At 41.7% G+C, this 27469-nt stretch overlaps 1 protein-coding gene across 2 annotated transcripts in view; it reads right to left on the bottom strand.

The window, feature by feature from the left end:
- TRAPPC10 (trafficking protein particle complex 10) overlaps window positions 1–27469 on the bottom strand; it is an 81030-nt gene that overhangs the window by 26471 nt on the left and 27090 nt on the right. Inside the window, exons 2-11 of one of the 2 annotated variants that reach the window (XM_019529026.1) lie at window positions 26555–26636; window positions 26071–26206; window positions 22636–22832; window positions 20229–20424; window positions 17090–17201; window positions 15452–15699; window positions 11660–11806; window positions 3634–3748; window positions 1783–1859; window positions 601–692 (exon numbers count right to left, since the gene is read on the bottom strand). In XM_019529026.1, coding sequence (XP_019384571.1) covers window positions 601–692; window positions 1783–1859; window positions 3634–3748; window positions 11660–11806; window positions 15452–15699; window positions 17090–17201; window positions 20229–20424; window positions 22636–22832; window positions 26071–26206; window positions 26555–26636 — 1402 coding nt within the window. Of the gene's footprint in view, window positions 1–600; window positions 693–1782; window positions 1860–3633; window positions 3749–11659; window positions 11807–15451; window positions 15700–17089; window positions 17202–20228; window positions 20425–22635; window positions 22833–26070; window positions 26207–26554; window positions 26637–27469 lie in introns of those variants that run through there. The other variant, XM_019529027.1, reaches the window with a different exon arrangement.

Here is a 27469-nt window from a genome sequence, read left to right as displayed (position 1 = left end):
CTGTTCAGGGGGGATCTTGTGGCCTGTTATAAACTAGTCAGGGGGGATCAGCAGGCATTGGGGGAGTCACTGTTCCCCCGAGCACTGCCAGGAGTCACCAGTACTCTTTCCTGCCATGGCAGGGGGTCGGACTAGATGATCTGCTCAGGTCCCTTCCAACCCTAGAAACTATGAAACTACAGACTCCAAAAGCATTACATTTTTTACAACCTAAATAAGTAGCTATAAAGAAAGCTTTGAATTTATTTACTTTGCAGGCTCCTGAACTAGCTCCCCTCCTTTTCCTAACAGACCATGGGAGGATTTTTTACCCTAGGCTACTGGCAAAGTAAAAGGGTGAACAAGATAAGTTGGGTGATTTAATTACTCTTGGAGTATATTGTGGCTTGGTATGAATAAGTAATCAGTGTATCATTCATTGTATTTTTTTATTTATTGCTGAAAGGAGAACCTGAGACTTAAGAACACTTAGCACAAATTATGTATTTTTTAAAATTCTTTTCAGAATTCTGCTTCTCTCTCTTACAACCCAAACTTTTCAGTACTAAAAAGGCTTGGTTTATTTGTTTTATAGAAAAGACATTTTAGAGATTTACTTACATATAAAACTCTGCCAAGTCCTTTCCAACAAGTTTAGCTGAACGAATCCTTCCAATATTTGTATACATTTCAATGGTGGCATGGGACAGATCCTGTTTAAAAGGTAAAAGAAAGAGTAAGTGCAAAATAGGAAGTCTTTCTTAGAATCCTAATACACAGTTTAAAGTTTAACAAATCACTAAAATTATGTGCGATATTTTTTGTAGTTGCAAAGTATATCATGGTATACAGAGGAAATGCCACAATAACTTATAATCATGCTATTTTATTTGATATCACCTTGGATTAAAATGCAAGTTTGCTGGAAAAACTTACTTAACTTATTAAACCAGAAATACCTCTATTCTTTCATTTTTTTAAAAATCTGACAACATTTTGCATGTAGCCAGTTTCACTAGCTACATTTCTACTGTAGTCAATGGCCTTCAGATTGGGAGCTTTTCATACAAAATTATCTTACACAAATATAAGTTACCGTGGCTTCACAATAAAAGAAGGGCAAGGATCTTTTGTGGCATCTTTTATTGAATACCTTATAATGAATAATAAATAAATAAAAACCCTTCCCTCATACATTTCCTAGATCATCATGGCTACAACAACACTGCAACCCTACTAATAAAAGCAGAGATGCTATGGCATGAACCAATAAGTTATGGTTATCTGACACACAAATCTTTATCTTTCGATCAGAAACACTGGCTCCAAACAACACGTCACTGAGTCATCAGCTCAACTAGGATTTTACCTTGAACTGTCCACTTGTGGAAATAATTTCACTGAAGAATCTAGGACTAAGAAAAAGTGTCCTAGTGAGCTGCACGCATTTCCTGAAAAAATTCAACTCCCAGACTCTTAAATGTATGGTTTCTGAAAAGAACAGTTATATATGCATATACACTTAAGATGCATATGTCTATCTAGCTCTATGGTAACAGGCATGCAAATTAAGCTTGTGCACCTAACTTTATATGGGGCATCAAATACGGGTGCTCATATTTGAAAGTCAGATTACTTATTTAACATGACAAAATTGAAGATTACCACTATGTACTTGGGATTCAAAATATTGGCCTCAAACACTCTGAATATACATAATATATTCTTTTTCTACACATTATTTGTTGGTTATATGATACTCTTCTTGATCTACAATGTAAACAACCAGAGCACCATACTTACTAAATAGTGTTTTTCAAAAGTTTCTACAGATGATAAGGCCTCCTTGAGTTTCTTATAAGGGCTCTGGGCTGTGTTAGCTTGAAAGAAACAAAGCAAGACAAATATTTACTTACCCACGCTAGAATCTGCAGTGGAGAGAACAATTTAAAAATGATTTGACGTGCTATATTTAAAAAGTTCAAATGTGGTCATGTAATTTTATTTAAAATTCTAAGTCAAGATGAAGAAAGGCCCAATTAACATGGTTTAGGATCACAGGAAAGTAGGTTGAAGGGGTCATCTAATCTGGCCTCAAGGCTCATGGCACAATCATCCCTGACTACAGGAACCTAGTCAAGTTTCTTTTCTAATCTGTTCCTAAAATTTCCATGAATGGAGATTCCCCAACCTCTCTAGATAGCCTGCTTCAGTTAACCATCCTCACGTTCAAAGTTTTTCCTAACCGCCAACCTAAATTTCTTCTGCTGCAGTCAAGCCATTGCTCCTAGTCCTCTCCCCTATAGCTACAAAGAAAAGTCAATCTCCATCCTGTAAATTGCGCTTCAGATATTTGAAACTGTTTTTAAGGGATTTGATAACAATCTGCTTTACTGAATGCTATGCTTGATCCTTTATAAATTCAAATGGCTTACAGCAGCTCTGCAGGCTTTCCAATATAACACTATTTTTTAAAAAGGCACTATCGCAGTCAACCTGCACAGCCATGATTGTATTTAGCATTCCCAGATCTCTTGGCAAAGTTGCTATTTGTCAAGCTTCCCCACTAAAGGATTTACACAGTGTCAAGGAAGTTTATTGTACTCTACCAAGGTCATCTGAATGAAGTAATACACTGTGTGAAGTATCGCACTATATTGGAAAGAAGCTTGCAATTTTACAATTTTTCTGAAGAAGCTCCCTGGTTTAGCACCTTCATATCAGCGCAAGTACGTGCTAAAATGAGCAAGTCAACAATTATGAAGAAGGGGGAAAAACCTGCTTTGAAATGAACATGCAAGTATATGTCCCATCTGTGGATTCCTTTCTATATACAATCATAACTGAAAAGCAGGATCAAGTCTCAGCCTACCCTTAACAGTTCAAATACGCAAACTGTTCTAGAATAGGGGTTGGCAACCCCCGGCAGAGTGTGGCACATGAAGGCATTTTGCTCAGCATGTGCCTCTTGGGGTGGATAGCAGGAAAGAGGCCATGTCTGCACTCCCACAACAAGGATCAGGTCCCTTGCAACTCCCCTGCCATCCACCCTTGGCACACCAACACCTTCCAATTTGAGGTTGGGATGTTTCTGGCATTCTACTCAAAAACGTTGCTGACCCCTATTCTAGAATATTCAACCTATGGTATTCTTTCTTTCTTTTTTTAAATGAATAAACACCTCAGACTGACACAGAAACAAAGTCTTGGCCTGCCTGTATTGATTAATTATGTCACTATATAGACCTTGTAACATGGCACATGTATTTTTTTCAGATGAGACTGTTTCGTTCTCAGCTTGTCTTAGGAACCATGAACAACCATTACTCAGAAACTTAGAGGGGCGATTGCTGGGGTACCTCACAGTACTTAAGGAGTGCATGCTGAAAAATCTATACTTCGCATCAAGGGGAAATTACTTTTTTTTTTTTGTTTACCATTTTAAGTACTTAAAATACTTATTATGCCACTGAATGATGATCCTACATTTTTTCTTCTTCTCAGTATCCACTGCATGTATATGAACACAGACAGACAAACGCATACACTCTCCCCTTGCTGAACACTTTCCCCACCTAATGATCAAAACACAGAAGCCACTGTATATATAATCATGGCAAGTTATTACATAAAATATGTAAAATTTTAGTGTACCTGTTTCAGGGCGTTCTGCTCCCAACCCTGCTAACAGATCAACTGTTCTGTTAAGATCTTCTGAATTGGGTCCCTTTTCTGATACAAGTCCACATAAGTAACCCAGGGACTTCAGCTACGGAAATAAACACAAGCCAGTAATGTGCTTTTCAGCAAGTTATAAAAATCAATATTAAAAGCCTTGCTAACTACTTTATTCCACCACATGATTCACAAAAGATCAATGCAAGACATTTAACTTGAAAAGCACTTGTTGTCATAGCACTGTGCTTGTAAAATTCGCATTAAAACTGCCTCCAGGGACAGACAAGAGAAACTGCTAAAAAGAAATGGAATAATTTCCTTGAAAAATTAAAACTGTGACAGCTGCAAGAATGCTTATGTGACAGCATCTCAAGTTACATTAATATATAAGCTCTTTTTGAAAACAAAAAAATGTCTACTAAGATATTCATATAAAAATTCTGAGTTTTAAAGAACACCATTTTTTAAAAAACACTTTTGTATAAAGAGCACCTATAAAGAACACTTTGTAGATAAAACACTGCTCTTCCAGCTGAAAACTCTGAAATGCTGACATGATCAGGAGGGCTGTCTTTAACATCATGCATTCATTACTAGACTGGATTTGGGATATTTGCTGCATTTTGAATCTCAGATGTTGTTTGACTGCAGCTCAATCTGACTGATCATTCTGTGACCTAAAGAATTAGCAAGCCACACATTATTTCAGAATAACTATGATGTTATTAATTATCACCAAGTTAACCAACATTTTTATAACAGAATCTCATCACTGGTCTTAATCCACCACACATTATGATCTAGCTGTCTTTAGACACCTCTGGTTTGCTGTTTTGTTATTACTGCTATTTCCCCTTGATCTCCTCCCTACTCTATCTTTCTTATGCCCACTAGGCTTCTTATCACCCTATCCTCCCTGCTACACATCTTAGTCAAATTTGAAAGGGCAAGTTCTAAAAACAGGCAACAGCAATGGCATGATATTTTTGTCACCAACAACCTGATCACATTGTTTAGGTTTTTCCCTTCTCCTGATCGTATTTGGTGGTGGCAGCTGTAGGTCTTTTAGAACAAACTCTCCTAAGTTTGAGCATCATTTAGAATAGTTATGTCCTAATTTTGATTAAAAATGCTTAGGACTGCTAGCATAGAAGCAAACCAAAAGCAAAATAAATAAGAAAGAAAAGTGAAAATGTATTATACAAAAAGATAAAACAGAAAGAATTATTTTCAAGGCCTTTCAAAAATCTTCCATACTTTCAGCAAAACTGTTATTGCTTCTTTCCATTGCATCTGAAGGTTCTTATCATCTCTGGGCTGTTTTTCAGGCAGGTGCATTCCCAACTAGAGAATTGCACAGCATTAAGGACAGCTCAAAATCTTGTGTTTCATTTATTCAGAAGATGGGAAATACCTAACAATCACTGATTCTGACAAGGGAAGCAGTTTTGTAGGAAATTTTGTAGTTTTGCAGATGACACCAAGCTGGGGGGTAGTAGTAGATACTCTGGACGGTAGGGCTAGAATTCAGGGTGACCTAGACAAATTGGAGGATTGGACCAAAAAAAAAAAAAATCAAATGAGGCTCAACAAGGACAAGTGCAAAGTCCTGCACTGGGGATGGAACAATCCCATGCACCGTACAGGCTGGGGACTGACTGGCTGGGCAGCAGCTCTGCGGAAAAGGACTTGGGGGTTACAGTGCACAATAACCTGAGTATGAGACAACAGTGTGCCCTTGTTGCCAAGACGGCTAATGGCATACTGGGCTGCATGGGTAGGCATGTTGCCAGTAGGTCAAGGAAAGTGAATATTTCCCTTTATTCAGCACTCGTGAAGCCACATCTGGAGTACCGTGTTCAGTTTTGGGCCCCCCATTACAGAAAGGATGTGGACAAATTGAGAGAGTCCAGTGGAGAGCAACAGAAGTGGTGAGGGGGCTGGGGCACACAACTTATGAGGACAGGCTGAGGGAACTGGGCTTTAGTCTAGAGAAGAGGAGACTGAGGGGGAATTTAATAGCAGCCTTCAATTACCTGAAGGGAGGTGTTAAAGAGGATGGAACTAGGCTGTTCTCAGTGGTGGCAGAGGACAGAACAAGAAGCAATGGTCTCAAGTTGCAGCAAGGGAAGTTTATTAGGATAAACTTTATCATTAGGAGAGTAGTAAAACACTCAAACAAGTTACTCACAGAGGTGGTGGTGGAAGCTCCGTCCTTGGAGATTTTCAAGACCTGGCTAAACAAAAGCTTTGGCTGGGATGATCTAGTTGGAGATGATCCTGCTCTGAGCAGGGGGTTGGACTAGATGACCTCCTGAGGTCCCTTCCAACCCTCACTTTCTATGATTCTATGAAATGTGGTTAGGGAAATATGAAAGGTGCTGGGAAGTAAACAAAGGCTTCACACTGTCTACCACCCTCAAGCCTCAGACTAAGCAGAAAGGAGGAAATAAACCCCAAAAAAACAGAGCTGAAAAAGGCTGTGAACTTCACAAGAAACCAACTGGAATGAACTCTTGGCCTCAGTAACCAACTCTGTGCCATGAAACATCTGGCACGCTGAGGCATAGTTAAAACACCCCATCAACACCTCCCACAAGTCCTGAAGGCAAAAGTGACCCACTATTAAGAAAAATAATATCTAATGATATGAAAAGTAAAGGGGATGTTAGAAAGTACCAGAACAAATAATAATGTAAAACACAGCCCCTTAACATGCTTTCTTCAGAGCCGCTTGGCATGGCCAACATGTAGCCATGAACAAATTAGATCCTGCTGTATACTGAGTAGACTTGAAAAGACAACAGTAAGATCATACCAGTACAATTAAAGCTCATGAAGTAAATAAGAGAAGCAATTGTTTTTCTTCCCTTTGTTTTGCAGGAAATGGAATGTTTCTGGAAGTGGCACATAACCCTAAAGCTACTATTTGTATCCATTCTTTCAAATGAAGTAGCAAATTCACCTGACAACAACGTTTACTAGGCAAATTCTAAACACGGACTCCATTACCACATTTGATCAAAACTGAAAAAAAAAAAAAAAAAAAAATCACAGCAGTCACAAACCAGACCCATAAGAACGGAGCAGAAGTAATCCTGGGATGTGAACTGTATGGATTTCAAAAGTACCAAAGAATTCTAAAAACCTCAACATGGGTCTTCACCAAGGATAACAACCAAGACACAGAAAATAAAAGCTATGGTAAAATGCACCAAATCTGAGCCTTATAAAGCTAACTTACCAGTTACAACAAGTAAACTAAAACACAGAAACTATCAATATTGTTGGCAGGGCCGTCCCGGGGTGGGGGGGTGGGGCAGCAAATCAGGGTGACTGTCCTGGGCCCCAACACTTTAGGGAGCCCTGTGGAGCTGGGCAGAGCAGCTGTGGCGGCTCTGCACTGCCACCACCAGCTTTGCATCCAGGTGCTTGCTACACTCTCCTTCCCCCTGCCGCCGGCAGTGGCAGTGGCAACTTGTTTGGGTTCAGGACACGTGGGATCGGAGTGGGGGCAGGGCCCCACATGGGCTGATCTGCCCCGGGCCCACACCCTGCTCGGGTCAGCTCTGGTTGTTGGCAAGTGAACATGCTTTCAGGCAGAGACTGTGAAGAAGGCACTCGATTAAAACTCCTACACACCAATAAAGTGCCATTAGCAAGCCCTGGGGAGACTGAGGAAAACAAGAGAACAAGAATGTTGTAAACAGACCTAGAGAGAGCCCCAAACAGCCTAGAAGTAGTACATGGATTGGTGAGTGAACAAATAACATTACGTATAGCCAGTATAAATTTTGATATAAGAATAACATTTTTAATACAATATTTCCTTGACGCATTAGCATTATCATTTGGTTGGTGTATATAATTGACTTCCTTATCTAGATATAGATATATATCTAAATATCATATACTGACATACATTACACCCCGCCTCCCGATAAGCAAGTCAATTGGATGCACCAACCAAATGATTATGCTAATACATCAAGGAAAAGTGTTTGAGAACAACATAAACCACTCTACATGGTTTTCTGACCTCACAAAAGCCTTCAACTGTCAACTGAGAAGCACTGTGGAGGATCCTTCCTAAAGTATGGATACCCACTAAAATTAGCCACCATTCTTTGCTTGCTCCATAACGGTACATGAGCGGTGGTTCTCAACCTCAAAGTGATCTGTGATAGATCCGTTATTAAGACAGGAGTTAAACAAGGCTGTGTCATCGCTCCAACACTCTTCTTGATATTCCTTATTGTGATGCTACATCTGATCACCAACCAGGTTCCAGTCAGAATGGAGCTAAACTATTGAATGGATGGTAAACTGTTTAATCTCAGCCAACTCCAAGCCAAGACCAAGACCATCCTAAACTCAATCATCAAGCTCCAGCAAGCTGATGATGCTGTAACGTGCACTCACTCAGAAGCAGACCTTCAGGCAGTTGATGTCTTTACTGAGGCATCCAAGAAAATGGGAAAGTGACACTTAACATTTAGAAGACTAAGGTCCTCCATTAACAAGCTCTTAATAAGCAGACTCCAACTCCAGTAATTCAGGTTCATAGTGAGACTCTAGAGAATGTTGAGCATTTCCCCATGGTTCAGAAGCCATCTCTTGCAGAAGGCCAAGATTGATGAAGAAATCCACTATCATCTCAAACGTGCAAGTGCAGTCTACTGCAACATTAAATCCAAAACCAAGCTCATGGTTTATCAAGCAGTCATGATCCACATGTTACTGTACAGAATTGAGACATGGACAATGTACAGGAGACATCAAGCCAATGGAAAAGTACTATCAGCACTGCCTGCAGAAGATCCTTCGAATCTAGTGGGAAGACAGACACAAGTTAGCATCCTCTCACAAGCAAACACCACAAGCATTGAGACGATGATCGTTCATCTGACATCAACTTCACTGGGTCAGCAATGTCCTCTGGATGTCTGACTCCAGACTCCCAAAGCAAGTTTTATTCTCCCAGCTCGAGAAGGGCAGAGAAAGCACTTCAAGGATGTCCTCAAGGCCAACTTGAAAAAAAATGCAACATCGACATCAACTTGTGGGAGAATATCACCCAGGATCACTTCAAATGGAGGAAATATGCTGCAAGGATCTCAGTAATTTCAAATCTTACTATGACAACGGGAGAAAAAAAAGCAGGAGTGGCAGAAACAGCATGTTGCAGGCCAGTTCAAGAACCTAGAGCCACCTACCCTACACTGAAACACATGCCCAAGCTACACCAGAGTCTGTCAATCCAGGATAGGCCTTGTCAGCCATCTTTGGACCCAGAGATGAGACAATTTTGGAAGGCAACCATCCCTGACTGCAAAGGACTGCTGCTGCTGATGATGATACCAAAGACCACGGTAAGTTTGCAGTGAAAAATGTACGTAAGGGCAGTGGGAAATGCAAGTAACTTATGAACAGTAGGAATCCTTGGAATGCCTCTACTAAAATCTCCAGTTTAACCTCAGAAGACCAACCTAGCTGTGTGGGAACCACAGAAAGAAAACCTAGGGCAGGAATTTGTTATTATATCTTAAAAGATATAAGATCAGTTACTTACCCTGCCCCTGCAGCTACTCAAACAACTAAATTTCACCTCTTCAATTCGTAAGTGTTCAAGAAAAGATTGAAAGTCCCTGACCCAATTTAGAACTATGTCTCACTAGTGGGATCTTCCTGCACCCCAATGAAAAATGTGGGACAGACGTATATTCCATTAGCTATAGAATTTACTGAGTACATGTTATCCAATCAGAGCCCTTTCCCATATCAAGAGCACTATAAAGAAAATTAAAATGGAAGTTTATGCATGGCATAATTGGGCAAAATCCTTTAAACTGTCCAGAATTAAGAAAGAGACACTTTTTAGACACACTAATGGGAAGAACAGGACTGGGAATGTCTGTATGGAACTCTACAGCTATTGAAGGTCTAGACTTAAGGGTTAATAAACTAACAACTGGACTGGGTGAGGGCATCAAAACACAAGGAAAAATGAACAGTATATTAGTCAAATCACCACTATTATTTGAAATACACATTTAAATTGCCAGTAATTTAAAATGGATCATTGTTACTGTTAATGGTATTGTTCACAGTATAGAAGACAATGATGTATATTTAGCTATTACTGGTGTGATTTATGGTAATCAATCACTTAATCATCTAAATAATGGAATGAGATTCAGAAATAGGATGACTATCATGCTTAAATCAACAGTGCTTGGGTTTCTAAGCAAGTACAAAGAAAAAAAAGTGGAGCATCTTCCCTTTCTGGAGGGAAAGCATCTACAATTGGCTAAGCTGGAAAGTATATCTGATAGCCAGCCTGCTGAGGCCACAACTGCTGTAATGTTGGGAACTCCCCAATAGGAAGTTAAACCCCAAAAGGGTATTTTATGCGAAGTGTAGGGGATAATAGCCAATCATACATATGTTCAACACTACAAGTGTTAAGCTGGTCACTGAAGATAGCCTCAAAATTAAATCAGGCATTTTGCAGAAGAAAAAAGGAAAAAAGAACTCATCATTACTGGTTTTGTGAATGTTATGCAGAAGTGCCAGATAAAAGTAATGCTGAAAGATTGGGCTCAACTAGAATAAATACATCTGGTCAAGGAGGTGGTACAGCCCAAAGACACTACGTTCTTTGGAATCCCACAACTTCACCATAGAGAAACACGCCTAGGAACCATGTAACCAATGTGATTTACATCAGGACTCATTTTCTGGCCTAGTGGTAACATTAACACCCTGCAGGAGCAGCTGGCCAAACCAACAAATTCATCTAGACCAAAACCTTGTGACGGGGCAGAGTCAGAGATGCATGCAGATATAACCTCTTTGATAAATAATAATAGGAGACACTGTTGCCAAAAGCTAAATGTCATCCAGATGCAAAAAGGAACAAGCAGAATGTGCGCAAAATGATGGAACTATACCCTGGTAGAATATTTTTGAAAATGTAAGCCTCTACCCAGTTGTTAGGACACTAGGTTTGGTTTTCATGGAAATTCAAATCACACTCATGGCTAGTATAATACACTGTTAGTTAAGGTGACTCAAGACAACAGATGCAGAATAGATTTCAAACAAAGCATGCTTGAAGCAACAAATGAAAATGTTAAATAGTTAGATATATGGGCTGCAAAACAGGCCAAATGTTGTAAGAATTAAAACCTCCAAGTCTTTAATTCTGTGGAAAGAAGAGTGCATCAGAAGATTTGAAGTCCGGTCAAGAATATCCTGGAATGGACAGACTCAGTATAACCTGGCACAGTAAATAAGAAAAACGTGTAGGACAATACAACTAAAACCTGGTACATACCTGGGAAGTAGGAACCTTATAATTAAAAAAAAAAGGTACATTAAATCAGCAAACTGTAAAGGTGCCTGGCACCAGACGTGATCAATCACATACGGGTAACAGTGCAGGCTTGACGTAAACACTTCTAAATGCATAAAACGCATTGAACAGAAATGCACCTGGCAATCTGTGGGGCATACTTCTGGAAACAAGGAAAGTCAGAGACTGTGGGAGCATGTCTCTGAAGGCAAGGAACCCTGACTTTCTCTACTTTGAGATGCAAGCACTTCAGAGATCCTGAGGACACATGTCTGGAAGTAGGAAAAGCTGGAACACATATGCTGTCTTGGGGCTAGGGGCCCCAGTCAGCTGGTTAGCAGCCTGAGCCTTGGGATGGCAGAGTTTTGAACTTGCTCCAATGTGAGATCAAAAGACATTCTCCACTGCCAGAGGTGCACCCCCAGATTCCCAGAAATTGCCAGGGAAGCATCTCTGGAAGTGGGGAACACATCACCCATTATTCCAAAAGGTTGATGGGGAGGTGAGGTGGGGAGGAGAGGAGTGACAAACAGGCAATGTGCTCTTCACCCAATGAAGCAGATCAGCTGTGCCAGGACATTACTGCACAAGCTACAGCATGTTGCAATTGAGGCCCTCATTTGAAACACATTATAGCTTGGTTACCTTTTCGGTGGCATAGCTCCATAAGCCAACTGTGTGGGACACATTGGCATCGATCTGAGTCCGATCACAGCAGCCTTCTATTCTCTGCAGGACTTCCAAACAGCTCAAAAATACCCAGCAATCCAAAGCTCCAGGAGGAACAGATACCTAAAAATGAATAAAAATCTGATGAAGAAATGAATAACTGTTTGATCTGATCAGGGCATAGTTTGGCAAAAGGAATTTCAAGACTACACACTGGAGCTTCTTAGAACAACTTGTTCCAAGCACACACAATGACAGACCAACTCGATGCCTTCCTGAATAATACATAGAAAATTAGTTCAGGAAGCAAATGAGAATCAGCCACTAAGAAAATATGGCCCACTCTAATTAGAAGGGGTAGACTCACCAGAATGAGATGGAGAGAAGGAAATAACACTAATAAGTGCTAGTACTGAACTTCAAAAAGATTGTTTTTCCCAAACAAACAAAGTTAGAAATGTTGTGAGGGAAGCAAAGTTAAGAAAACAGTCTCTGAAATCAATACAATCTTCTTAAAGGATGTATCAGGCCTAACTAGCTAAAGAAATGTATAAGAATACTAACCATCATGAGACCCGGGGGGGGGGGGGGATTGGTTTTTCAAAAAGGCTGCTTGTAACTCTGCCACAAACACACAAACCAAAACAAATCTGCCAGGGTAAGCAGTACAGTCAGGTCAAAGACAGCTAGTTAAAACAGAACAGCAAGGACTAAGAAAGAATAGGCATGTATAGGAAGCAGTTAGGGTATTCCAAGAAGCAATGTATTAACAAAGATCGGGAACACAGCAAGAAGGATCTATCAAGACTTGCTGATAACACAAAATTATTCTTATTAGAGAAAACTGAAACTCAGAAAAGACGTAACAAAACTATTGCCATATTTACCCAAATACAAGATGACCCTGAATTTAGGATGACCCCACCAATAGTTAGATTATATACATAGAAAAATTATAAATTTATTATAAATTTGCCATATATGGAATCCAATTACTGGAAGAACATCTTAAATTTGTCCCCTCCACTACTACAGGTAATGAGGCAGGCAGTGGGAAGAAGTAAGGGGGGCATGTGGGAGGACAGGCAGTGGGGGGGCAGGTGGTAGGGGGCAAGCAGTAGAGAAGCAGTATGGGCAGGCAGTGTGGAAGCAGTGAGAGGCAGGCAACTTGCCCCCTGCTACTTGGTTCCCACCCCACAACAACTTACTCCCCATTGTGCCTGCCTTCCACAAGGTCAGGTCCCTGCCCTTCCCCCTCCCCAAGTCTATACCCACCCACCCCCAACCTGGTCCCCCCCTTACCTTTGCTGCATGGTGGCAGGTTCCATCCCTGCTGCAGCCTGGGACACTGGGGACAGCTCCAACTTGCCCCACAGTAGCAGTGCAGAGCCAGCACTGCTGCTACAGGCCAGGCTGAAGCAAGCATTATGGGCTCCAGACTGCAATGAGGACAGAGCCTGCTGTGGGTGCAGCAAAAAGGCAAAGAGGAGTGCAGCAGAGAGGAACCATCAGCAGTGCTGTAGGCAGGAGGGCTGAGGCTAGTGAGGGCTTGAGGCTGTGGTGGAGGAGTGGCAGGGAGTGCAGAGGTAGTGGGGGCCAGCAGCAGCTGCATTTCCAGCCCCGATGCTAGGTTGAGGACAGAGCTGGAGCCGCTGCCTGCCCCCTCCACCTCATATTTTTTTCTAAGGCAAGGGGAGGCTTTTCCCCCCTCCTGCAGTGTTAAATGGGGAAATACCTCATCTTCTAATCAAGTAAATATAGTATTAAGAAATGACAGGCAAGTACACAATATTGGAAAAATATGAAAGACTCGAATTCTGAATTAACTTTTAGCCAAAAGACAAGGAACACTGCACATCACTCAGTTTAGATATCTGCTAAATGTGCAGTGGCTGTTAAAAAACACACAGGTGGATACACTATATTAAGAGGACCAAACAGGAGAAATAGTATGGCATGTCCTTAAATGCTACTGTCTCACCTTGAACACTCACACTGAGTTTTGATCACCTCATCTCAAAACGAATGCAGATGCACTAGGAAAGTTTCAGAGAAGGGCAATAAAAATTAGAGGGCAAGAGTGGCATGGGGTGGGATTTGAGATGTATAGTGTAGGAAGTAGCTCCAGTTTACAGAGATTTAGCAAAATAGATTTCTACATTTTGGAAAGAAGAAAGAAAATATGAAAGTATAAAAAAAAAAACAAATGGTACAAGTGTACAGAGAGCCCCTGAATATTGTGTATTAAAATACATGAATGACATGGACTTTCAAAATTGAAAGGCAAAACACTTAAGCCAGAAGAAGAACATATATAATGCAATTCACAACTTAGTTATGGAACGTCCTGCCACAGTGATTTAAAAGACAGTTAGAAGGATTCTTCTTGGCAACCATCAATCCTCTGGATCACAACATATGCAACTATCACACCAAGACCTTCAGCGCATACTCCTAAGCAAGTGTGTATGGAGGAGTAAAGTCTACTCTAGACCTGCCACTCCCCCTTTACACCACTCAAGACAGAATCCAAAGGCCAGAACTAGTGCAACTGTGCAGTGCCTCAATAGTTGGAGATTCTGCCAGAGAGCAACAGGTTAGATTTGCTACCAACTGCCTAACACCTCAGCAAGGGCGTGTTTTTGTCAGGGTGATGTTAACCCATAGCCTCTCTCCAACCAAAGGGTATCCACAAGGCAGTGAGGGGGGCTAGGGTTTTGGGGCACCCTATACTTGCCTTACTCTAGAGATTGCAACGTTTTGGTATTATAGGAGCTACGCCACCATCAGTAGCCCCACCACATTGCTACTAAGCCCTTCTCGTCATACCCAGACTAAAATGAGTATCTGCAGTTACAATGCATGTAAAACTAACAAAGAACCAGAAATTCACAGCATTCAGTACCTACACAAATCATCACCTGGAGTCAAGAAGATGTTGTTTTCCCACCATGATATAATTGCTGTTTCTGAAAACTCTGAGTTTGACAATTTAGTAATAATGGAATCTGGTCATTTGTTATACACCCAGGTACAAGATGACCATACTGCAATGGAGAGATTTACGCACAAAGAAAAACCCGCTCTGAAAAATCTGCAATAGGAGAACACCTGTATATGCAGTTGCTTGCTTCAACATGCACTTGTTGCCACAAGTTGATAGAGATAGCCAAAGAAAGGAGGTCTATATAAAGATGTTTGGCACCAAATGGAAAGAAAATAAGAACAACAACAGATGGTCAAAAAGAATGCGACTAAAGTTGGCAATAACCGAGCACAAGAGCAGAAACTGTTTACCGTGCAGAACTACATTTTGTAGCAAATTGCTCTATACAAAAATGTTGGCTTCCCTACCTTAATGCCTAGAGACCTCTGTATTGGTTATTGCATACAAAACTAATGTTTTGGCAACACATCAAGCCATTTGTAATAAATTCAGAAGAGTAGTAGATGAATTACTTCACTTATTTCATGGTAACCTTCATTTTTCAGATAAATGCCCAAGCATTTTAAAAACAGTATGATCAACATACTACATCCAAAAAAACTAAGCCTTTCATGAACTCCAGGTTATCTTCCAAAGGGCAATACTCATGTTTATTTTTAATCACACAGGTATCTGAACTGTAGCATATTATAAATTTAAAGTGCATCTATCTATAGCATAAATTTAGGTACTATACCATCAGTGTTTAATAGCAATGCTCTCTGTGACCACTTCTTGGTCGTTAATTAAGAAATACTGGATGAGAGATTACATCAACTCACTTCAAGCAGCTTGAGCTCCTGCACACAGTTGTGAAGAAGCTCCAATGCTCGCTGTGATACCTCCCACGGTCTCTGCAAGAAGATTAGCAGCGTACATTGTCGAGAAAACAGATAACTACGCAAGTCCAACAGAGTGGCTTCTTGATTCTGAATGAGCTCCCGTTTCTCCATATCTATTGGTTTACGTAGAATCAATCCATTCCAGCTCCGAACTGGCTGGCAGAAAAATGTCAGCCAATTTGCTCCATCTAAATAAACAAATATATACACAACATTTTGCAAACTAAATCATTTCACTTAACTAAAGCTTCTTTACCCACTACCATATTGGGGCCAAACTTTTTGAACTTGCATCACCAGATTTAGGCATATGAATAAACTGGCCTAAATTTTAGAAGTGCTGAGCTTCCACAGCTTTGATATAGTTATTTGCTGTAGGTGCTTAACATTTAGACAGCAGAATTTTCAAAATGTTGACATAATTACATATTTGATCTTTATATTGTGGCCATGGGCGACTGTTGCTGCTTTAGTTGTGTGTGTGTGTGGGGGGGGGCATATGCCTCCCCAGGGGCCAGTCAGTGGGGGGAGGGGGGGTGTTCCCCTGCAGCTTATCCTGCCAACCGCTGCAGCCGCTTCTGCTCCACTCCCTGGCCACTGCACTTGCAGGGGAGCATCAGCACTCCCACCTGCCCCCGCTGCCTGTCACCTAAGCAGCAAGCATGGCCAGTCAGGGAGTGCACATGCACCCCCTATGCATCGCCACTGTGGCCAACTAAATAAGAAAACTGGCTTGCAGTGTATTTCTGAGCAATAGAACTATTACTGTACATGTAAACAGAGAAAGGAATTTGTACTTGAGGATAACTTAAATATTAAGAAAAAATGGAGACACATTAACTAGGCTCTGGGAACAGTTAAAGGTCTAGAACCAGATGAAGACAATATTATATAGCAAGAAGGGGGGGGCTGCAGCAGTGGAAACTTATGGAAAAATATCAGAGGGAGCCAGCACCCCTCAGTGTGCTGCAGCAGCCTGGCAGGGCAGCAAAAAGCTTGAGGGGCACTGTCTACTTGAAGGACTGTGGGCAAGATGGCTGCTGCTTTGCTACTCCCACCCTTTGCCACCGATTGGCTGCAAGAGCTGCCTGTCATGTGGTCCTGCCCCTCTCCATCAACCAGCAGAGCAGGGCTGCATGATGGACAACCCTTGCAGCCAACCAGTGGCAAAGCCACATGACATGCAGCCAAGGGGTGGGGCCACTGGGGCCCCTCAGCCAGTGGCATGGGGGAGGGAGGGCGGAGCACAAAGGAAGAGGCCTACTGTGCTCTGCCTGTGAAATGTCAGCCAGGACTGTGTTCTACCTGCAAGCTTGGGGGCAGCCCCTGTGAGTTAGGTAGGTCACTACTAATAGGTAGACAGCAAAGCTTGAAACCACAGCCTGTGTGCATCTGTAACTCATGCCTAACAGAGTCAGCAGGCAGAGTGGAAAAACAGTCCCGCTCTAGTTCCAGAAGTATAATGGAGAAGAGGGAAGACCATGTTTAAGGCTCTGGCATATCTTAATCTGAGTAGGGCAGGAAATGCAATGAACTGCCCTAGGGCACACATTCCCTTCCTGATTTAAACATGCTTACCACCAGCACCAAAGTTGACAACATATTGAGAGAACAAGGCATCCAGTTCATCATATTGCACCAGAGCATCCTCAAACTGCTGCAGCATCTCAAAGACAAAGGCCAGTTCTTCCTTTTAACATGTAACCAAAAAAGGCACAGGTTATCAAGAGTGTTGTAGTCACATTTATATTTTAAAAACAAAACACAAATAAACAAAAGCAATTCTGAAAAGGACTTTCCCCCATACTTGACCCTGAATATTTGAGCAAATGCACAGTACATTTTTGCTGCAGTTATATCACCAAATCCCTCTGTGGATACAGTTTTTCCAAAAATACTGGTCTTTCCACAGGAGTTACACTGGTATAATTATACTAGCAAGTTTCCTGTCTATTCAAACCCAAACTCAGTACAGGACAGAATTCATAAGATCTCTAAAACAAGCTAGGAATTCTCAATTGCAAGAAAGCTCCTGAAAACTAGAAGAGGTTATGAGAAAATACTGGCTACTTCCATATATCAAATTCACCCTAATCCGAGATTATTTCAAAGTTAGATTCTATATATTAAAGGTGCTATAATTTCCCATAGAAGAAATTAACTAGTGGAAAAGTTGTCTTAAATTCATTCCCCTACTGCTGTGATTGGGCAAGTAATAGCAGAAGTTGAAGGGCTAGGCCTAGGGTGGTCAAAATCTGTCCCACAACCCAGTTCAGGCCCAAGGCAGACTCCATTTTCCAGCAGGTCATGCCTGCATTGCTGCAGCTGGTTTCCATGCAGACACCAGGAGTGGCAGGGCTGTGACACTGGGGCCAGGGTTTCAATGGAGACCAGCCCGAGCAGCGCTGGCAGGGTGGGGAGCTGCTCTATGGCTGGGGCCAGGATTTTTGCAGTGGTGACGGTGTGGTCCGGAGCTGTGGCAGAGTTGCGATCTGCTGCCTCCACATCCCTGCCCAGAGTGCATAAGCAGCAGACTGCAGCTCTGCCCCAGCTGTCACTGCCGCAAAATCCTGGCCCTAGCCTTGGAGCACCTCCTTGCCCAGCCTCTGTGCCCTGACAGCATTGCTTTGGCCATTCTCCATGGAAACCCCGGTCCCAGTGTCAAGGCCCAGCCATTCCTGGGGTCTCCACAGAAACCAGCTGGAGTGACGCAGACAAGGACTGCTGGGAAATGGAGTCCGGCCACTGGCTGGACCAGCCATTTTGCCCACCCCTGAGCTAGACCCCCCTCCTTTGCTCTCCCTGACTATCACCCCTGCCACTTGCCCCTCCTGGTACCTACCACTGCTAAGCACCCTCTGCCACATGCCCACCTTCAGGCTGCCCCCTAAACTTCTGCCATCCCCTTTGCCTCCATGCCTGTCTTCCAACTCCCTATCTCCCTCCACCTTGCTCCCCCGTGCTGCCTCCTCTTCCCTCCAGCTTACCTTCTGCTGCCCCACAGCCAAAGCAGAATTGTAGTCAGTGGCAGAAACAGCCCTGGCCCAGCCCAGCCAGATCAGGTCAGGAGGACCAGGGCCAGAGCAGAAGGTAAGGGGAAGAAGGGGCAGCTCAGGGGGAGGGTGGGGAGAAGCTGCATGGTTTGCCCTGTATTCTTCCCCGCCAAGCCACGGACATTTGTTTCCCCTCTTCTGCCATCACCCCGCAGTCTTCCACAGCAAAGCCATGCTCCCCTGGCTCCATGCCCCCTCCCCCACCAAATGAGCCATTCTAGCCTGGGGCAGGCAGCAGCTCAGCTCTGGCTTCAGCCCCAAGGCCAGAGCTTAGCCCTTGCCTGCCCCAGGCCGGTCCTCGAATACAAGACAAAATTTTCTTTCCCCCCATGTTGGTTGGGGGGCTGCAGGGGAGGGCAGCATGCAACAACTTCACCTTGTATTTGAGTAAATATGGTTGTTTATTCATCTATTTATGGAGGCACCAATTGCCACTCCACAGTTCAGATTCAATTCTGCACTTAGAGGATGACTTCAGCCTCTTATGAAATATTCAGATCCTTTTCCAAAATTCTAGCACTTACTTGTAACTGCTCGGAGAATTTATAGGGCAAGTCTGTTAATAGGTTTAAGGGGTAAAATTAGGTAAAAAATTAGCAGCTGGTGTCACCTTTTGAAGATAATTTGAAAGGGAAACTAAGACTCTCTGGTCAGATAAGAAAATGTTTATCATAAGTTAAATCTAATCTGGAACTGCAAAAACAAAATTAAGACATTTGACTCCCTTTAGTTCCCCTTAATGTTGTTATAATAAGGACATGTCATTTCTGTTAAGGCAAATCATATAAAATCAGACAATTTCCCATGCTCAATGCATTTAGTTTGAGGGAAAACACCACCACATCCCTACATTTTAAATTACCAGTGCAGGTTGCCCAATTTTAAGGCACATTTCTGGAGAGTTAATCTGACCAAATCAGTTTTGCATAATAAGCAGAACCTAGGGGGAGGGTGTGCACAAACAGTTAGAGGCTTAACAAAGACCACAAGAAATGCAGAGATGAATCTTGCAAATCACAAAAATCCAACAACAGACTCAGATGGAGACAGAACTTTCTATTCAGTTTTAGAAGTGACTACTCCAACAAAAATTAGCTTTTGTTAAAAATGTGAAAGTTCACAGTAGTTCTTTAAATAAATAGTTAAAGAAAATAGATACACTTAGGATCACCCAGACCCAGTATTTTATGAGTTCTGAAAAGTTACATTACTTAAATTTAATCTTAAAATCATTTATATTCTGATAATAATTTAAGCAAATGAAAACTTAGAAATATGTACAGCATACTGAATAATTTAACTTTGAGGATTTATTTGAATAGTGATAACAATGCATTTCAATTTAAGAACAACTCTCACCCAAAGCCCCGGAAAAACTAATAAAAGACTTTCTAAAGGACTTTGTACTCACAACTAAAATATACAACAGCACATTCATTGAGGCTCTTAAGGCACACAAAGAAGTCTGAGCAGATCTTGCAGGTTAGCAGAATACCATACACAAGACTGCAACCAAAATGGAACCGTTTCCTTAACATAAATCTTCATAGCTTTTTTAGGAAGATAGACAAATCTGAGGACATGCAGGCAACAAGAATATCTTCAAAAGGACTACAACAAAGCTAAAATCTTTTAATACTCTTTCTTTAAAAAAGGGTCCATACCTGGACCATGAAATACTCGCAAAAACTCCACCCTGGTTCAGTCCTTTTTTCTCTCAAAGTTCTCATATCATCTTCAAACTTGCCTAAGTTTTTGGTAAAAGACATAAGAAGCAATGTCCTGAGTTTTGTCAGGAAGGCGTTCCAGGATTCCTGAGAACGGGAAGAGTCTTTCAAGGGATCAGATAGTACCACACATCTGTAAAGAGATTGATAAAAACTATTTTTGGAAGATAAAATGCAACATGCAGACACAAATATGTTTATATCTCCTTCAGATAAATATATTGCGAATACTGTCAACAAAAGGTAAGAATTTTGGACAACATCTACTCCTAACTCTCTATGATTCTAGATGGGACCCCAGGAGATCATCAATACCATCCCCCCCACTTACAGCAAGATTATCCCCAACTACATGATCATATGTAACTATTTGTCAAATCTATTCTTAAATCTACATAAACAACCCTGTGTCACAATTACCAGACAATGCCCATAACTGCCAAGAACCCCTTAACCTGCCACAAGTAAATCAGGAGGACAAGAACATTATAAATGTTCTGCTACAAACACAGGACAAAGACAGGAAGTGGTTGTTAAAATACACACGAGAAAACCATGGAAGAGGACCAGGCCTCCTGCTATAGAGGAAACACTTGCCTCACTTTCCCCCCTCCAGTACATGCTGATCTGATCATGGGCAAGATTCCTTCCATAGCAACCAGTCTAACTCTGGGACACAACCCCTCTAATCAGGAACCTCTGGGTTCTTTAAGTCCAAGCAGGAGCACAGGCATATCCTGGTTAAAATCACTAGCCCCAGCTACAGCCAAGACCCAACGCCTTTGAGAAAGGTGGAAAAATGACAACTTCTGTAGCAACAGGGGAAAGAGATTCTTTCCTGGTTCCATGAGGCAACCAGCAAAGCCCAGAAGCCTCGGAAAAGCCAAACACTGTCCATCCAATTTGGGAACTGCAAACATGACTCCATACATGCTAACTGGAGAGCCAGAACTCCTTTTCTGTCATCCTATCCTCTCCATACATTTACCCCAGCTCCTTTAATCTTTTTTCATAACTAAACTAGTTGTGGAACTCTGCTTCTCATTCTCCTGCTGGTAAGCATGGCCATCTCTGATTCCCACCTGCTCTGGGCTGCAGAACTCTTCTTGCGATTTCCTAGGAAGCCTGGCGCAAGGGGCAGCAGGCTGCCTGCTTCCAATTGCTGCTCTTCACTGCCCACTCCAGATACTACTACTTCTAGATCATACCTGATAAACGCTTATCCAAAATCTTATGGTCCATCCCTTGCAGAATTATTCCCCATAATAGATTTGCACTAGGCTCCAACTTATTTCAGACACCCAGTATGGAGAGACTTCTTATGTTTCTTTAAAATGACTACACAAACTAGAAATGTTCACCAGAATGACATGCAGCTCTCTTTTCTGTCACCGCAAATTGTCTCTGCAATTTAGCACTATTCCCAAATAACTACTCTGCCAACAACATGGAAATCCCTTGCTCAAACCAAACACTACCCCCAATTAAAAAAAAAAAAAAAAAATGTTATTCTGATGTAAAATGTTAAAAGAAAAAACTAGACAATTGCATATTGAACAACACTGGTTATGTTTGATTCCAACTGCTTGCTGAAATCACCCTGTACTATACTGATGCTATCCAGACACAAAACAAAGCATTAACAGCATACAGCATGCTGTAATATACCAGCTTGCCAGTCGCTGTCAGTTTAGATTTATGATCTGGGATTCCCTGGATTTACCCCTTGAGCTTCAAATGCTTATAAAGGCTGACAGCTCTTCCACTTAACCTCTTGAAATAATGGAAAACATTAAAAAGGTACAGTATTCATAACAGGTCCAGTGAAGTATTCTGGAAGGAGGAGGAAAAGGAAGTTAACTCATCTTATTAAAAGCTGGCTTCAAACTGTGATTAAGCTATATCCCTGACTTCTATTTTCCCAGCCATTGCAGAAAAAGAAAAAAGTCAGGAAAATTTCACACTTTTTAACTCTATCTGTCTTAAAATAAAAACAGCTGTAGAACTGGGCTTTAATGCAGTGCAACACTGGGAGAAGTAAATCATATTCTTGCAAAGACAGTAGTAAAAATTAAGCCTTTCATCTTATAAACTGGTTTTATTATTTTGGTGGGCAGTATAAGCAAATTTTTAGTTTTTCCAGATGAAGTTGACAACTTATTTCAGTCACTTCATTCATCCTGACTCAGTGTCCCTAAGATTACTTCAGTTTGTTTTAAAGCTTTTTACCTTCCTTCAAGATACTCCCAAAGCCACCACTACTCCAGAAAAAAGGTAAGTTATGTTCTTTTCTTTATTGATTATACCAGAAAATAGCTTAAAATATTATTTAAAAAATTCTTACCTGTCACTCTGCTTGTTACAGAAGTCATTTCTTATTTTATCTACAATCGACGTCCGGGGGAGTATGTTGGTTTTGTTCTTTTTCTTGGCATCACTCTCAACTACCACAATTAGCCAGTCCACAGAACTGTGCGCTTTTAGAACATTCTGCCACTTGGTGATGTCATCCTTTACAGTAGCTTTGTATACTTCTGTGTCCTGAGATTATAAAATCATGAATCACCAAATCAAAAGTCAGAGTCTGGACACGACTGAAAGACATATTTTGTTATAATAGTGAAAAATAAAATCAATTATACCAAATGGAAGTAGTAACAGTAAGATTTTAATGACCAATAGAAGTTGGACAGGATATTAAAATAAGTCTTTGTTCTTGCTCACAGCAATATTTTAAAGTAATGCAAATGAAAGCGTCTCTTAAAACAGTTTTGGGTTTTGCTTTTTGTTTTTTTAAAATGTGCCATTTTGCTTCAACTTGGACAACGAACCTTGAAACGTTAATTAGCCGGTTTTCATTAGATCACTAACTGACGTACATTTCCCCAGTGCTGCCTGAAATTATGGTTTTTAGGTATAAAAGTTTTTAGAGTTTGGGGGGGTGGAGGAAAAAGAGAGAGAGAGAGAGAGAAGAGAACTTTAAAAAAAAAAAACAAAGACAGCTCTCATTCAGCAAGAGATAGCAGATAAAGTGCATTAGGGAATTTTAAATCTTTCCCTTTTTGACATGCTGATCTTTACTAAAACAGGAGACTTAAAAAGGCCAATTTTTTCTAAGATGTATTGGTTAAGTGGAATGAAATTGCCATTGTATTACATCTGCATAATATAACAGTGTGCGTGTGCACTGTGCTTTTGCCAAAGAAGACATGAGATCCCTGTACACTTTACCTTCCCACGTGCTAGTTCTCTGGAATGGGGTTTAGAAAAAGCCCTGTCCTAATGGGTCAAACAACTTCATTATAAAAGTACAGCAGGGCAAATAAGCAGACAAGTTTCAAATTTATTTTTCATGCAAGTAAAAACTTGATTGCTCATATGTGCATGAAAATCAAATAAGATCAGTGTAGCAGTAATGCCAGAATAATGTAATGTTTAATTAACAGAAATACTTAAAAAAAAAAAAAAAATTGATGCCATTTACACGCCTTTAATTTTTCTTGAGTCAATCAATGCCACTGAACCCGTCACCAAATCACCTTTCCACCTCCAAATTAGCAAACCAAGACTCTTTCCAGTAATTACGTACTAGACACCCAGCATTCCACATTTTCCGTTTTTACCTAATTTTACTGATAAAATTGTAGTCATTTGGTTATTACCGATTTACACCCTTTTTCAGTTCAAATTCCTGTTAACAGACATGGCCCATTCCCCACTCATGTTGGTTAACATGGATTTGAACTGAAAAATGGGTGGAGCTGGCAAACTAAAAGTGCCTGTTACCTGGGCCACAGGTTTCTGATGGGGGGGGGGGGGGAGGGCGGAGGCTGGAGCTGCTGCCTTAGGGTGCGTGCCTCCTGGCTTTGGTGCAGCTTGGACCCACCCACCCTGGGAGCAATTCCTGTGGCCCTGCTTGAGGTCAGATCCGAGAGCCATGCACCCCCAGGCAACAACTCCAAGCAGGGCTCCAAGAATTACTCCTAGGGTGGATGGGTCTGAGCTGCACTGGGGTCAGAGCCAGGATCCGGTTGCTGGGAACTGCAAGCCCCACAGTGGATGGGGAAAAGAGGCAAGTGAGAGAGCCTAGCCCCACTCCTGGCTGTGACCCTGGTACAACTCGGACCCGCCCGCTGTAAGAGCAATTTCCGCGGCACCACCACCCAGGGGCATGGGGCTCCCAACTCTGATCCTGGGCAGGGTAGGAGGTGCCAGTGGTGGTGCCAGGGTCAGGTCCCCCCCACCTTGCCTGGGTGTCTGGCCATGCACCACGTCCTCCTCCCTCCAAATGCCAGGGCAGCCCAGCAGAGGCAACTGTCAGTGGCTGCAGGGTTGGGGGGGCGTGTCCCTGGATCTGCGCACAGGACAAAAGCAGGCTGCTGCTGCCAGCTGGAGCCAGCAGGGGCACTGGGTTCTTCCTAGCGCTTGGCAGCCTGCTCTCACTGCACCTGCTGCTGGCTGGGGCAGGCAGTGGCACCAGGCTTTTCCTGGTGCTTGGGGCAGGCAGCAGCCTGATCTCATTCCACATGCAGATCTGGAGCATGCATTGCTCAGGAGGGCTGCGGGTTGCGGGGCTGTGCACCCAGCGTTACTCCCTCCCTCCCCACTAATATTTCTCTGATTTAAACCAATTTTTTCCCCCCTTTTCTTCCTTTTATACCAATTTCATGTCAGTTTTTGTTTTGAATGAAAGAAACATACAGGCTGTGGAGTTCCCCAAGGTTCAGTCCTTGGACCAGTACTGTTCAATGTCTTCATCAGTGACTTCGATGAAAATGTGGAGAGCATTCTGTCCAAATTTGCAGATGACACAGAATTATAAATTCCCGGATTTTTTTCCCCAGCCATAAAATAAGAACCGAGAATGCGGAACACTATAGATACCTCATTATTAAATTCTAGTTGTGAGTGTAACCATTCATTAATACTTAATTTTTAATTGAGAACTTCTGCAAACAAAACCGTGTTATGTTAAAATATAATGCTAATGAAATCTAAAGCTTTAAATAAAAGTGTAGTTAACACATGTTTTTACCCTTCAAGAACTTTAAATGCTTAGTAATGTGTTAACCTTTTTATCTTGACAATGTATAATTAACAACTTGTATTTTGTTGTTGTGCTTCTTCAGTTCTTCTATCACGTCTAAGTTTTCAGATTTTCTGTCACTTTTTAAATTTAAAAATACTCACAATGTCATTAATGTACTAATCTGCTCACAGTGTACTGCATATCATTTCACTTTGTTCCTTCCCAAAAAGTGCAAGAAAATATCATAAGGTTCTAGTGATTTGAGAATATCAAGAAGGCCTACAGCTGCATCCTTTCCAGTGTCATCTAACTTGCCTATTATAGTGAAGCAAGTTAACCCCTCAGTCTCCAGTGACCCTTGTAGTAAGAAACAAAGCAAATATGAATATAAAAAAAGAGAGCATGTGGGAGATACCCATCCCAAATATCAAAATTAGGAACAGGAGTGCCATAATGGGTCAGACCAATTGTCCATCTTGTCCGACATCCTGTCTCCAACAGTGGTAGGAGTGGATGCTTTAGAGGTAGAGCATTAAACTGAGTATATCTAGAGCAACTTATCCCCTGTTCATTATCCTCCCTGGCATCCAGCAGCCAATTGGTTCAGAGATGGCACAGAAAACATCTCCAAATAGTCTGTGCTATTTAACTGGGATATGGCAGAATAAAAGGTAACTCTCTTAGTTTGCCTCCAATCCCAGACATGCCCACTACCCATTTTTCATACTTAAATGTTTTCCTAATACTTACACAACATTCTGTCCAGTAAATATGAAGAAAGGGAAAGGTCAAAAGAGCCTTATTCCCTTCTTTGGGTAGCAGCTCTTCTTTAAATTGAACAAAATTAGATTCTAAGTGAATCATCTTAGGAGCACGGCCGTAAGACCTGTAGAGTTTTAAAAGAATTGAAATTAGTGATTAAGAAATAAGTAGAAAAATTATAAGAAAAAGTGACAGGATGAAAATGTATGTTGGCAAAGAAAGGCAAGTTTAGTTGTTATTTTTTGGAAACTCAAAAATCTTGACTAAGCTTGGTCTGATATGCCAAAAGTCAGCTCAAGAACTCATCAAGAAAAGGAACTGGAAACACTTCAGCTGACATCCCTTTACCACTCAGCTTCCACATCCAATTCAATTCACAGCAAGAACCTGTTATAACATGCAATTACATCAATATCACACTAAGTCCAATGACAATCAAAATATGTTGCTATAAAAAAAAAGAATACTCTACCGTCTCCATTCCATGGGATCTCTTGGCAGCTGCTGAGAAAGCATGGGGTATACGGATGTAAATAAATTCTGATCTCCAGCACCTAAAAGTTAAAGATACCCACTTTTAAAAACAAACCCCCATTCAAAAGTAGAACAAGATTTAAGAATTAAACATTTATCATTGGTTTAACAAGTAGCTATTTTGAAAGCTCTGCTGAAACTGAAGTCCAGGGTAAATTTTTTGCATTCAAAATTACAAGCGCACTATAGCACTGCAGAACATAGGTTTCTTGAAGATTCAGCTGAAAATCCTTCCATGTGGCAATATAACCATGCATCCAACATAAAAAAACAAAACAAAACAAAACTAACAAACATGCGATGGTTACCACCCACACAAATACCAACATGGCTAACCCAATTTCAAAGAAGCTACAAGCCAGCAACTTTTCAACCACAGCCAGAGGTCCAACCCAGGGCTTGGGGGAAACTGGGAATGAAGGGAACAGCCTTCAAAAACTGACTGCCACAAGTAAGCTTCTATCTTCCTCCTTTTAAAAGCAAAGCATTAGTCACTTATGGATGTCTTAAATCAACTGTTCATCCTCCTTTCCCTTAAGCATTATCTTTCCACTCCTAGTCCAAAAAGTGGGCATGACTAGTGTTCTATGTTTCAAGAATAGTATTCAAACTATATGTTTTACAGGAAAGCTTAGATTTTAGTTATAATACTTGTGAGGGGGCCAGGACCCTGAGGGGCCCGGCCCGAGCGGGGAATCCCGGAGTTCCGCCCCGCTTCCGGGTCCGGAAGCTGGGCGGGGAACTTAAGGTTTCCCGGAACTGGAACTGCGCTGACGCGGGACCGGCGCGGGGAGATAAAAAGGAACCGCCTACCCTGAGCAGGGGAGGACGGAGGCTCCGGCGGGAGCCTGCC

Source organism: Crocodylus porosus, unplaced genomic scaffold (genome assembly GCF_001723895.1).
Source record: "Crocodylus porosus isolate Cpor-Errol unplaced genomic scaffold, CroPor_comp1, whole genome shotgun sequence".
In the NCBI taxonomy this organism is placed as follows: Eukaryota; Metazoa; Chordata; order Crocodylia; family Crocodylidae; genus Crocodylus; species Crocodylus porosus.
This window is presented reverse-complemented; position numbering and strand designations above follow the sequence as displayed.